General features: G+C 43.6%; 1 protein-coding gene across 1 annotated transcript; it reads right to left on the reverse strand.

Moving 5' to 3' along the window:
- Positions 1–6,243: 6,243 nt before the first annotated feature.
- On the reverse strand, positions 6,244–8,204 carry hcar2 (hydroxycarboxylic acid receptor 2; the record flags this gene model as incomplete). Its single annotated transcript, XM_079870726.1, has 2 exons — positions 6,244–7,195; positions 8,143–8,204. The coding sequence occupies 2 exons, from the start codon at positions 8,202–8,204 to the stop codon at positions 6,244–6,246; spliced, it is 1,014 nt and encodes a 337-aa protein (XP_079726852.1).
- Positions 8,205–13,951: the final 5,747 nt, after the last annotated feature.

The raw sequence follows: 13,951 nt of genomic DNA on the forward strand, positions 1-13,951 counted from the left end.
TGTTTAGGCTAGGCTTGTAGGGAATTCCAAACCTGCATATATTCAAACGCACATAACTATAGAACTCATTCTAAATGCTCATGTGAACGCCATCAGTGTTTCTCACAGGTTCGCGTTTAAAGTCTGTGTAGAGGGAATGGTGTCGTCTTAGCGGCCCCTAATTTAATAACAAATGATCATTGCGACGGAAGCAAATCAATCAAAACTAACTTTAGATGGAAATAACTTAACTCTGCTGTAAAGCCGAAACAATCTCTGTTACCTTAAATTATACGCTTATCTCTGTAAAGCTGCTTTGAAACAATCTACATTGTTAAAAGCGCTATATAAATGAAGATGACTTGACTTGACTTGACTTGACCTTAAGTCAGATATAATATATAGTTTTTGTACAAATGTATGCGACACAATCTATTTATGAACGGCAGGGGAATCCTGGAGTATGATGAATTGAGGGAACAGCGCCACGATATAAAGTTAAGGAAACTAAACAACCTAGAGAAATATATGTTTACCTCAGATTTAACGTTTGATCTGTACATCAGCTTTGGGTAATAACGTTATAATCTCGTTCACGATAGAGAAAGCTGGTTGCTCCATTCCTATAAATTCAATTGTGATATGTTGATGTGTGTTGTTTGATTTCATTCCCATTATGAACTGCTCGTCAGAGACCTGCACGGGTCCGATTATGTAAATCCGCACCCGCCCATACCCGCAGTGCTTAAAACCGCATCCGACCCGTTTTCCGACAGCAGCACTAATTAAAATCCGCACCCGACCCGACACGCTTAAAATAGAACCGATACCCGACCCGCACCCGAAATAAAATCAGTTTAGCCAATCACATTATAGACACACTTATAAATGTTTATCGCCAGGTCATACAGAAGTTATTGCACGACAATTAACACAAGGACAACTTCAGCCGAAGCTGTCAAAAGGCAAAACTAAATTAAGGCACACAAAACTGAGTAGCCTTAACATTTTACCAATCAAACAGACGCGGCTACAACACTATATGCCACGCAATTTTGTCTAGCCTAAATCGGACAATTTTGATTTCAAACACGCCCTGCACACCACACATACTTAACAGTGTTAAATTTGAAAAATACTGTTCGATAGAACTGCTTGTTACCACAGTTATCTACGTGCTTCCTCGGCGATGAAGTTCCACATTTGCGGCTATCCAACACGAAAATGCAGCAAAGCCTTTCACAATATTGTTTTCTTCAGATAACTCCAAATTTCTCCCAAACACTGGACTTGATTTTTGATGATGTATTGTCGACAACTTTACAATCTCCACTAGCAATTCTTTTCTTCAACTCCTCAGCATCCATCTCAATGACTGCGAGCAGATCGCGCGCGCACGGTTATGATGAATTTTTAAAAGTGAAAGTAGCCTAGGTAACGTTATAGATCCTGGGAGGGCGTGGCGCGTGGGCACAAATAAACTGATGTGGATTTTAAATTATTTTATCAACTTGAAATACAGGCATATTTTTGTAGATGTGTTCCTAAAAATATGCACATATTTTTACGTTTGCATGTGATTGTTTTAAACCCGTGTTTAGACCCGTGTTTCCCCCGTGTCCGACCCGACCCGCACCCGTATCCGACACAGTTGGATATTTTTCACCCGTTTGAGCAAAATTTGCGGGTCACCCGTCCCCGTGCAGGACTCTACTGCTCGTCCATTTTTGAATACAGAGGACCACAATGGAAATAAGCCTGTGGCTTTATTGTGTATATCCTCAACAGTTTTTAAAAATGTGTATGAATTGGTCTTTTGGGCTTGATTGTACTTGTTTTAACTTTTATTGTCAAATAAATCAAATCAAATCAAATCAAACTGCATTTATTTTATGTGCCAAGCATTTGTGTGATGCATGCATGCATAGGTTGTTTATCCAAATTCGACCAATCAAATGTGCCCTTACTATCTTTATATCCGCCTCCCCAGTAGGTGCTATTATGCTATTGGCTAGATTGGGCCCAAAGAGGAACCTAGTGGCTCAGAGCAGAGAGTGGAAAATAAAAACTAATGGCGGGAGTAGAGACAAGCAAGAAAAATTACAACAGCGAAGAACCTGTGCCTAAGGAGAACTGTACGTCTGAAATATGACAATATTCTGGCTTCAATAGAGAAGACGTGTCATAAATGCAGGTACTGTGACAGGGGCCGTTCACATATCACGTCTAAAACGCATGTGTGACGGGTTGATGATCTAACGTTCAGTTTTGATCATTGCAATTGGGGAACTTGTAATGGTTGCATATTGCAAATGACTAGATACGCCCACCGGCATTGAGCCGCAGTTGATATTGAGTACACCTGTGCGGTGCAATTATGAGGGTGCGTCTGTGTCTAGTGGCGTGATAAAAACCCTGTCTGAGTTGTTTGATTGTTATTCCTCTCTGTGCGTTGTGAAGTAACCAGCTACCCATTTCTAGTTGCTTTGCCTCTCTGGAATGCGTGGGCGTGAAGTGGCGAGCGCAGGGAATATAAAGGTTATTATAGCTTAAATTCCCCTACGAGGTGCGGCCCAAGAGCGCTAGCTGCTGTTTTTTTTTATTTTATTATTTTTGTCACTGTTTCATGGTCCTAGTACAACTGACGGCAGCGGATATTGCGTTTTGAACCGCTAACGATCGAGCTCTTTAACGAGCTGCTCGTAAGAAATGTGTTGAAATCCTGACGTAGCCTAATGTATGTTCGATGGGCTATTAAGTTATAGTAACTTGTTATGCTGGTAGCCTGGTCCATTTTAAAGCAGTGCAAACAATATTAACATTTGTCTTAATGGAGAAGTGAAATATGTTACTGTGACTGAGTGGTGTAATTTCTTTTTTTTGTTAAGTCCATTTGCCAGTTATACCCGCTGGTGGCCAGAACTGTGATATTGAGGCTTAACAGGAGGGGGAGTGTATTTGTTTTCTTTTTTATATATTCTTTTTATTTGGTGTGACACTTGCTTTATATTTGGTTTATTCACTGATTTGCTGTGTTTCCCCTTCTGTTAAAGTGGTCAAATTGGGATCTCTTGTTTCTGTCGGTATTAATTGGTAAGCTGTATTTGAGACCTATTTTGATGTTTTTAAGTGAATGATCTTTTTCCTGTAATAAATAAATTTGGTATATTTTTGGAAAGTCACGTCTCTGTCTTCAGTGCAATCCGAACCAGCAGGGTCCTTCCTTTTGTTGTAATTCTTTTTTTTTTTGGTTTACTTTTCTTTTTGGGTTATTTGTATTAATTTATACTTTCCTGGGTAGAGAAGGAACCTAGGTGGCGTAGTCGAGTATTTTTATATTTAACCAAAGGTTACACATGGAAAGCGCGGCTGCGCCACTATCTCTTCCTTTCCATAAGTGCTCGCGTCTGTCGTTGCTATGCAACCATGACCTGCATGAGCTTGCCGAATTCTGAAAAGTTGAGATGTTCTCATCTCGTCGCGGCATAGGCAGGCCTGGAAAAATGTGCTTCCATTTTGCGCGCAAAAAACGCAATATGTGAACATAAGTGACAGTGTCACTAAGTCGTGCCGAAAAATGTTGGCCACATCGAGAGGAAACTAATCTCCACAGTCATCTGGAACGCAATCTCAGGGAGCTATATGAAGACTTCAAAAAGTGTAAGCCCAAATCAACCAAAACTGCTAACGAAATGTCAAGTAACAATAACAGAGTCTCACAGACAACCATTAATCAAAGTGTTGCATTTGTAACATTAACTTTATGAAAAAAAGTTAAAAGTTTTTTGATCAGAAGATCAGAAGAATATCTATTAGCCTACCTGTTTATTTTAGTATGATCATTACATTTATAAATGATTTTAAAAAAACTTGTATTTAAAAAAAAATTGCATTTCTCTAGGGAAATGTAATATCGCAAGAAATATCGTTATCGCAATACTCAACAACAATATCGCATATTGCATATTTTCCCAGTATCGTGCAGCCCTAGTGTGTGTGTGTGTGTGTGTCTGTGTGTGTGTGTTTGATGCACTGTACTACTCCTGATTGAGGGAGGTATTCATCACAAGGTTACGGTGTAGATTTGGATTCTGACTGTGTCAGTTGCGGCTCCGAACAGAGTAGAATGTAGTGTCACACCCTGGAACTTTGCACTTGTGAAGGAGGCGAAGGTGCACCATTTTGTAATGAGCCCTGAATGTGCCTTTGTTGCTGTAAACCTTCTGACAGAGATGGCAAGTCATGGGAGACAAGCTGTGAGACTGCAGGCTGAAGCACGGTGGAGACGAGACACTGAGCCTGTCGCAGGAGGAGCGACAACAGTGAAGGACGAGAGAGGACCAGGCCTGGACTTTATGTTATGTTTTGTTTATGTGTGTGTGGCAGTCGTCTGTGAGGGGCTGCCGCTTTTACTTTCATTTTGTGCTAGTTTATTTAATGATTATTAAAGTGTAAAACGATCGCCGGTTCCAGCCTCCTTCCCTGAACCTGGCGACCTTGGTACACTGGAATAACAACGACTGCTGTGTTTGAGTATATTTTGATGGATGGGCTGCCTCTCCCTTGTAATCAGCGCCACCCGTCCATTAACTTCGCCAGGTTCCCGACTGGAGTGTGTGTGATTGGAGAGGAGCCACTGCAGAGGAGAATTGGTGGCACGTGATGAGGCACACCTGAAGAATATGAAGCCTCATCACCGTCGCTGTTAAAAGCTGAGCGCGCGTCTCCTCGAGAGACCGGTCTCTTCCCCGTGCACGCTGGTGTCCTCGTGGGTCCAGGAGGGGAGCGCAGAGGGATTCCTGCCACTGCCGACGAGGACACCAGATCCCCCTTTTGTTTTAGCACTTTATTTCCCCCTTTTTTTAGACATTTTATGTTTCTTTATGTTCATAAAATGGCTCTCTGAGGCCTGACACCACTCTCACTGTGTCTGTTGTTTGCTCCTCCCGCCACAAAATATATATATACACTACCATTCAAAAGTTTGGGGTCAGTACGATTTTTTAATGTTTTTTAAAGTCTCTTCTGCTTACCAAGGCTGCATTTATTTGATAAAAAAAAAAAAAAAAAAAAAAAAAACAGTAATATTGTGAAATATTATGACAATTTAAAATGACTGTTTTCTATTTTAATATATTTTAAACTGTAATTTATTCCTGTGATCAAAGCTGAATGTTCAGCATCATTACTCCAGTCTTCAGTGTCACATGATCCTTCAGAAATCATTCTAATATGATGATTTGATGCTCAAGAAACATTCATTATTATTATCAATGTTGAAAACAGTTGTGTACAATTTTTTTTTCTAAATTCTTTGATGAATAGAAAGTTCAAAAGAACAGTATTTTATTTAAAATAGAATATTTCCTAACATTATAAGTGTCTTTACTGTAGCTTTTGATCAGTTTAACTCATCCTTGATGAATAAAATTATTGATTTATTTTATTTCTTTCCCCCAAAAATAAAATTAAAATTCTTACTGACCCCAAAGTTTTGAACGGTAGTGTTTAATGTTACAAAAGCTTTAGATTTCAGATAAATGCTGTTCTTTTGAACTTTCTATTCATCATAGCATCATGAAATAAAAATGTAAATAACTGTTTTCAACATTGATAATCATAAATGTTTCTTGACCATCAAATCATCATATTAGAGTGATTTCTGAAGGATCATGTGACACTGAAGACTGGAGTAATGATGCTGAAAATTCAGCTTTGATCAGAGGAATAAATTACACTTTACTGTATATTCACATAGAAAACAGATGTTTTAAATTGGAATAATATTTCACAATATTACTGTTTTTGTTTGTATTTTTAATCAAATAAATGCAGCCTTGGTGAGCAGAAGATATTTCTTTTAAAAACATTAAAAATCTTAGTGACCCCAAACTTTTGAACGGTAGTGTACATATACTGTGTGTGTATGGTGCAAAGTTGTGAAAAATACAACTATTTAAAACAGGCATCTTGTCTCATACGATGTATGTTAATCCAGAATTACAGACATAAATAATTGAAGAGCTCATGATGCTGATGTGACACACCATTACTGTACTTTAAAACAAACTGAAATCCACTGCGAATAAATATGCTCATAGCAACATGTTTCTATGCAAACTTAAGCATAAAACAGCTAAAGAAAGAGTCTAATGACTGTAATATAATAACAGTACACATTGTTTACGTACACAGAACGCACAGACCTGCATTATTACAGTAGTTCAGTGCATCTTATCAGTGAAATACTCTAATAACAGCAACTCAATGGCTGATGGTGAACACAGGATCATCCGTAGATTCTGTGTTTTTCGAACAGCACGACGGGACTTTGTGAAGCTTGTCCCGCGACAGATACAGAACCGGCTGGATGCTGCTGCTGATGTCCATGAAGCCGAAGGCGATGTAGTGGATGTAACAGTGGAAGACATCCGGAGAGAAATACTCTTGAAACGGGAAGAGAGCCACCGGCGGGAAGTAGTTAAATACAATGATGGCCAAGATGATGATGACCATTTTGAAGGCCTTTTTCTTGAAGGGATGCCTCTCGTCTCGGCCTGGAGCAGATTGTCTGAGGGCCCAGAGAATAGAGATGTTACAGAACAGCATGAATGCAAACGCTGCCAGAATCATGACGGTGAAGACTTTCTCAAAGTTAGGGATGTTTCCTGCACACTTTGCTGCGGCGTAGACTAAAGTGACGAGCCACACGGCGCCGGCACACACCGAGCGATGCCGCTGGTCTTTGAGTTCGGTGAAGGTGATGGGATGGCAGACGGCCATGTATCGGTCCAGACAGATGCAGGACAGAAAGAGCGGTGACGAGTCTTTGATGCCGTAGAAGAAGCGCAGGACGTACCAGGTGCTGCTGCTGGTCAGATACACGATGTTGGCCAGTTCCAGAGGAGGAGTGAGGCAGAAGAAAGTGTCCAGCACGGCCAGTTGGACGATGAAGATGTCTGAGGTGGACGAGTCTCCCTTATTCTTATGGATGAGCCACAGAACCATGATGTTGGCCGGGATGCCCAGGAACATGTTGATGAACTGCAGCACCAGGTAGAAGATGATGACGGTGGGCATGTGAGCACATCTAGCGTAGACGGTCTGCTCGACCAGAGAGGCGTTCAGCGGCCGGTGACTGATGAGCAGAGAGGAGTTGATGTATCTGAACAGCTCTATGATTTCCATCGTCCTCTCAGTGTGCTCGGACCAACCCCTGAAACACACAAACAGTGATCAAATGTACAATCAAACTCTTGCTTTGTTCTTTTCTGCTCCTCAATTAAACAGCACTGAAACAGCTTTGACTTTATGTCACGATAACATTTATGAGTGAATTTCACTGTTTGGGCTCATGAAACTCTACACACTTGAAGACACAATAACTGAAGTTCACATGCACACAAATACATGTTAAATTAAAGTATTTCCCTACAGATGCCTTGACATCACATGTGACGATCTCTCATAATGCAACAAAAGGCTTTCTGTTAAAGAATAATCACTTTCGATAATCATTTTAAAAAATGTATATTCTTTAGTCAAACCTTAAAGTCTTGGCTAGGAAAAACATGATTGTTAGAGTTCATTTAACAAGCTACATCTACAACAGAGCATGTTGTCATATTATATTGTGTTGTCACAGTAGGAATCCGCTTTGTTTGAAATATGAAAAAATATTAAGTACAAAAATCTTCTATACAATGACTTATTCGAAATAATAGAACAGTACAATAATTATGGTGCACAAAATACAAACATAGAAGATAAACAAGCAGCCTCATGATGTGACAGAATATGTATAGAGTTTGTGATATAAACTAGATTAAACTAGATTTGTCAAGTCATGTTCATAGCACTTTGTACAATACAGCTTCACATTAATAAAGAGTAGTTCAGTTCAAATATCATTATGATTTTAATTTCAACTGTAAAGCAGCTCTACAAAAGATAGTTTCATTGAGTTGATACAGTGATACAAATTCATAGTTAAGTCAAAACATTAAGTTGAATTATTCAGTGACCTTAGTTGGTTGTTTCAAGACAGCCTAACCAACAAGTGTCACTAAATATGAATCATCTTAAACCACCAGTTGTTACATTTATGAAGTTTCCATTAGTAGAGAAACCTTTCAGTGTTTCATGATAAGCATAATCTCTTACCTGTCTGAAGTTCCTGTGGTCTTCAGCGCAGTGTGAAGTTCGTCGTGAGACTGACAGCTCATTTTAAGCTGAAGACACTGACGACACCTTCACCCATGATTCAACACCACCGGGAGCTCCAGAAGCCAATCGAAGCCAAGCGACCCAGAGAATAAACCAATATGGAAATGTGTCCCCTCTTACAGAAAAAATATTTGCATATTGCTGAGTTTATGGACCAGATAACATGCTAACATATTAACATAGTTACAGGGTTCATGTTTACGGATGGTGGGACTGGTTGAGAAGACGTGTAGAAGCAAGTACTCATCATTAACACTGATTGGCAATGATGCAACTCGCCATTGGCTCCTGACGGAAATTTGGTGGTAAACAACTGATGCAACCGTACATTAGTATTCTTCTGAAATTCACTGTAACAAAGTGTCATTTGTTACATGAAGATGACATGGAGGTTCATCTGGATGGAAGAATAAGACAAAGAGGCGGCTATGTGATTGTCAGATAGTGGCTTATTTTTTACCTTTGTGCGACAGAATCATTTTCAGAGTCAAAACTGAAGCATTTTTGTCATCTTAAGCTTCTTCAACAGCATGAAGCCTCGTCTGAATAAACACAAGAACCATTAAAGCACTTTCATCATCCTAGTTTGCACAGCCTCGTATTAAATACACGATTGACAGTCTTGCAGATCGTCACAATATTCATCCATATATGACAGAAATCTGTGCTCTGCTTATTTGATTTTTGATTGTAACATAATTAAGATAAAATGACAGAGATGAGATCAAATGTAAGAGGTCAAAGATGAAAGATTGAGGTAAAAACACTAATAACAACAAATATTTAAAAACCATCAAAATGGACATATGAGATATGAATTATAGAGATATTGAGAAACAGTCCTCTACAGTAAGTGCTTGTTGTTAAGCTATTTAGTAACACTTTATTTTGATAGTCCATCTGTTGAGACTCTATTAGTTATTAGTAGCTATTAAGTAGCATGTCAACAGTGCATCAATTGACATTCAACAACACTGTTTTAACAGACAAGTGCATTTCAAGTGTTAATCTACAGATTTTACAAAAAGTGCCTGTTGACTGTCAATATGGTTTTTGCAACAGGGTATTAACCAATTGTCAACTAACTTTCTGTAGATTGAGTCAACATCTTCTAAGCTGTCTACCAACAAATCAAAATCAATCTGTCAGTTGAAAGTCAACAGTCAAGTCAGCGTATGTTCTGTATATGATACAGTATATCCTACTCAAGGGATTTCAAATGCATCAAATTAATGACTATTTAAACTGATTAAAAACTAAAAAAATCTTTAATTTACCATCTGTTGATAATCAACTAAAGATCAGTTGCTTGTCAACAAATATATAGTTTGCGATCAGTAGACTGTTAGCAGACATTCTCAATATATCTTTTAGGACTATCTTATTAGAGTGAAAAACTGTTGATATCAGTAGAAAGTCTATAACCTATCAACAAATTACATACAGTTTTCTGTTAATTATATGTGTAACGATAACCAGCTGGAGTGCCCTCGAGAGCCACCAGAGGGCGCTCCACAATAGACTAGGATCACTTCCTCATAAACTACATTTCCCATAACTCACTGCCCGGACTCATCAGCACTCATCATCTCATTCACCTGTGTCTTATCATCTTGTTTCACTCACACCATAAATACCTGGTTTTCACATTCACTCAGAACGAAGTCTTGTTTTACTGTTACTACATTTCTGAGCGTTATTTACCCATGTTTGATTCTTGTTTTACTGACCTTGGACTGTTTCACCGTTTCCTGATCGTTTCTCTGCCTGGCCTGACTCGGATTGTTTATTGGACTCTGATTATTGCTGCCTGCCCTGACCTCTGCCTGTTATTTGGATATTCTCTGTGTTTCCTCCTTTGATCTGTTCGCGGTTGATGACCCTGCCTGTACGACTACTCTGTAAATAAACTGCATTTGAATCTTCACCTTCGAGTCTCGGAGCCGTTTCGCAACAATATGCAACATATTTACCATTTAAAATTAGATTTGCATACCTGACTGAAGTAGAACAAACACTAGGCAGCAGATCAGAGAAAGTCCATCCATCCATCCATCCATCCATCCATCCATCCATCCATCTTCTCCCGCTTATCCGGGGCCGGGTCGCGGGGGCAGCAGTCTAAGCAGGGATGCCCAGACTTCCCTCTCCCTAGACACTTCCTCCAGCTCTTCCGGGGGGACACCGAGGCGTTCCCAGGCCAGCCGGGAGACATAGTCCCTCCAGCGTGTCCTAGGTCTTCCCCGGGGTCTCCTCCCGGTGGGACATGCCCGGAACACCTTCCCAGGAAGGCGTCCAGGAGGCATCCGGAAAAGATGCCTGAGCCACCTCAGCTGGCCCCTCTCGATGTGGAGGAGCAGCGGCTCTACTCTGAGCTCCTCCCGAGTGACCGAGCTTCTCACCCTATCTCTAAGGGATCGCCCAGCCACCCTGCGGAGAAAGCTCATTTCGGCCGCCTGTATCCGGGATCTTGTCCTTTCGGTCATGACCCACAGCTCATGTCCATAGGTGAGAGTAGGAACGTAGATTGACCGGTAAATCGAGAGCTTCGCCTTGCGGCTCAGCTCCTTCTTCACCACGACAGACCGGTACAGCGACCGCATTACTGCAGAAGCTGCACCGATCCATCTGTCAATCTCCCGTTCCATCCTTCCCTCACTCGTGAGCAAGACCCCAAGATACTTAAACTCCTCCACTTGAGGCAGGAACTCTCCACCAACCTGAAGCGGGCAAACCACCCTTTTCCGACTGAGAAACATGGCCTCGGATTTGGAGGTGCTGATTCTCATCCCAGCCGCTTCACACTCGGCTGCAAACCGTCCCAGTGCATGCTGAAGGTCCTGGTCCGATGGGGCCAGCACGACAACATCATCCGCAAAGAGCAGAGATGAAATCGTGTGGTCCCCAAACCTGACCCCCTCCGGCCCCTGGCTGCGCCTAGAAATTCTGTCCATAAAAATTATGAACAGAACCGGCGACAAAGGGCAGCCCTGCCGGAGTCCAACATGCACCTGGAACAAGTCTGACTTACTGCCGGCAATGCGAACCAAGCTCCTGCTCCGGTCGTACAGGGACCGGGTAGCCCTTAGCAAAGGGCCCCGAACCCCATACTCCCAGAGCACCCTCCACAAGATGCCGCGAGGGACACAGTCGAATGCCTTCTCCAAATCCACAAAACACATGTGGATTGGTTGGGCAAACTCCCATGAACCCTCCAGCACCCTGTAGAGGGTATAGAGCTGGTCCAGTGTTCCACGACCGGGACGAAAACCACACTGTTCCTCCTGAATCCGAGGTTCTACTATCAGCCGGATTCTCCTCTCCAGTACCCTGGCATAGACTTTCCCAGGGAGGCTAAGAAGTGTTATCCCCCTATAGTTGGAGCACACCCTCCGGTCCCCCTTCTTAAAAAGAGGGACCACCACCCCGGTCTGCCAGTCCAAAGGTACTGTCCCCAACCGCCACGCGATGCTGCAGAGGCGTGTCAGCCAAGACAGCCCCACAACATCCAGAGACTTGAGGTACTCAGGGCGGATCTCATCCACCCCCGGTGCCTTGCCACCGAGGAGTTTCTTGACTACCTCAGTGACTTCAGCTTGGGTGATGGACGAGTCCGCCTCCGAGCCCTCAGCCTCTGCTTCCTCAATGGAAGACGTGACGGCGGGATTGAGGAGATCCTCGAAGTATTCCTTCCACCGTCCGGTGATATCCCCAGTCGAGGTCAACAGCTGCCCACCTCCACTGTAAACAGCATTGGTAGGGCACTGCTTCCCCCTCCTGAGGCACCGGACGGTTTGCCAGAATCTCTTCGAGGCCGACCGATAGTCCTTCTCCATGGCCTCACCGAACTCCTCATAGGCCCGAGTTTTTGCCTCCACAACCACCCGGGCTGCAGTCCGCTTGGCCCGCCGGTACCCGTCAGCTGCCTCAGGAGTCCCACAAGCCAGCCAGGCTCGATAGGACTCCTTCTTCAGCTTGACGACATCCCTTACCTCCGGTGTCCACCACCGGGTTCGGGGATTGCCGCCTCGACAGGCACCGGAGACCTTACGGCCACAGCTCCGAGTGGCCGCTTTGACAATGGAGGTGGAGAACATGGTCCACTCGGACTCAATATCTCCAGACTCCCTCGGGATCTGGTCGAAGCTCTGTCGGAGGTGGGAGTTGAAGATCTCTCTGACAGGGGATTCGGCCAAACGTTCCCAACAGACCCTCACAGTACGTTTGGGTCTGCCGAGTCTGTCCAGCTTCCTCCCCCGCCATCAGATCCAACTCACCACCAGGTGAAGACATACGGCCGGAGGTCAGATGAAACAACCACAAAGTCGATCATCGACCTCCGGCCTAGGGTGTCCTGGAGCCATGTGCACTGATGGACACCCTTATGCTTGAACATGGTGTTCGTTATGGACAAGCTGTAACTAGCACAGAAGTCCAATAACAGAACACCACTCGGGTTCAGATCAGGGGGGCCGTTCCTCCCAATCACGCCCCTCCAGGTGTCACCGTCGCTGCCCACGTGGGCGTTGAAGTCCCCCAGTAGAACGAAGGAGTCCCCAGTCGGAGCACTTTCCAGCACCCCTCCCAGAGACTCCAAGAAGGCCGGGTACTCTACACTGCCGTTTGGCCCGTAGGCACAAACGACAGTGAGAGACCTATCCCTGACCCGAAGGCGCAGGGAAGCGACCCTCTCGTTCACCGTGGTGAACTCCAACACATGGCGGCTGAGCTGGGGGGCTATAAGCAAACCCACACCAGCCCGCCGCCTCTCACCATGGGCAACTCCAGAGTGGTGAAGAGTCCATCCTCTCTCAAGGAGTGTGGTTCCAGAGCCCAAGCCGTGCGTGGAGGTGATCCCAACTATCTCTAGTCGGAATCTCTGAACCTCACGCACAATCTCAGGCTCCTTCCCCGCCAGAGAGGTGACGTTCCATGTCCCTAGAGCTAGATTCCGCGTCCAGGGATCGGGTTGTCTAGGCCCCCGCCTTTGACTGCCGCCCAATCCACTTAGCACCGGCCCCTTACGGTCCCTCCTGCAGGTGGTGGGTCCACGGGAGGGTGGCCCCATGTCGCTCCTTCGGGCTGAGCCCGGCCGGACCCCATGGGGGGAGGCCCGACCACCAGGCGCTCGCATACGAGCCCCAACCCCGGGCCTGGCTCCAGGGTGGGGCCCCGGCTGTGCCATGCCGGGTGACGTCACGGTCCTCTAATTTATAGTCGTCATAAGGGTTTTTGAACCGCTCTTAGTCTGACCCGTCACCTAGGACCTGTTTGCCTTGGGAGACCCTACCAGGGGCATATAGCCCCAGACAACATAGCTCCTAGGGTCATTCGGGTACTCAAACCCCTCCACCACGGTAAGGTGGCAGTTCAAGGAGGGGTCAGAGAAAGTAAGCACTTTTATTAAATCAAATATAAATACTACAAATAATGCAAACTATTCTTTACTAGGGTATCAGTAGCAAATCTGAACCATCTGATTATGTGACAAACATTATATTGAGCATTTCAAAATGAGAAAACTTTCTCAATACTTGGGGGAAAAAAATGCTACACTGCCCTAGTCCAAGATCAAACCACAAAAAACAAAGAAACAAACAAACTCGTATAGTTAACAACAACCTACTTTAACAACATTTCAAATTCTAGGCCAAGGTTCAAAGTTATAAACAACACCAAGGCAAAAAAAAAAAAAAAAACTTTTACAGATACTTAAAATATACCTAAATACAGATACAGATACAGA

The sequence above is a fragment of the Squalius cephalus genome (assembly GCF_949319135.1).
Source record: "Squalius cephalus genome assembly, chromosome: 5".
In the NCBI taxonomy this organism is placed as follows: domain Eukaryota; kingdom Metazoa; phylum Chordata; class Actinopteri; order Cypriniformes; family Leuciscidae; genus Squalius; species Squalius cephalus.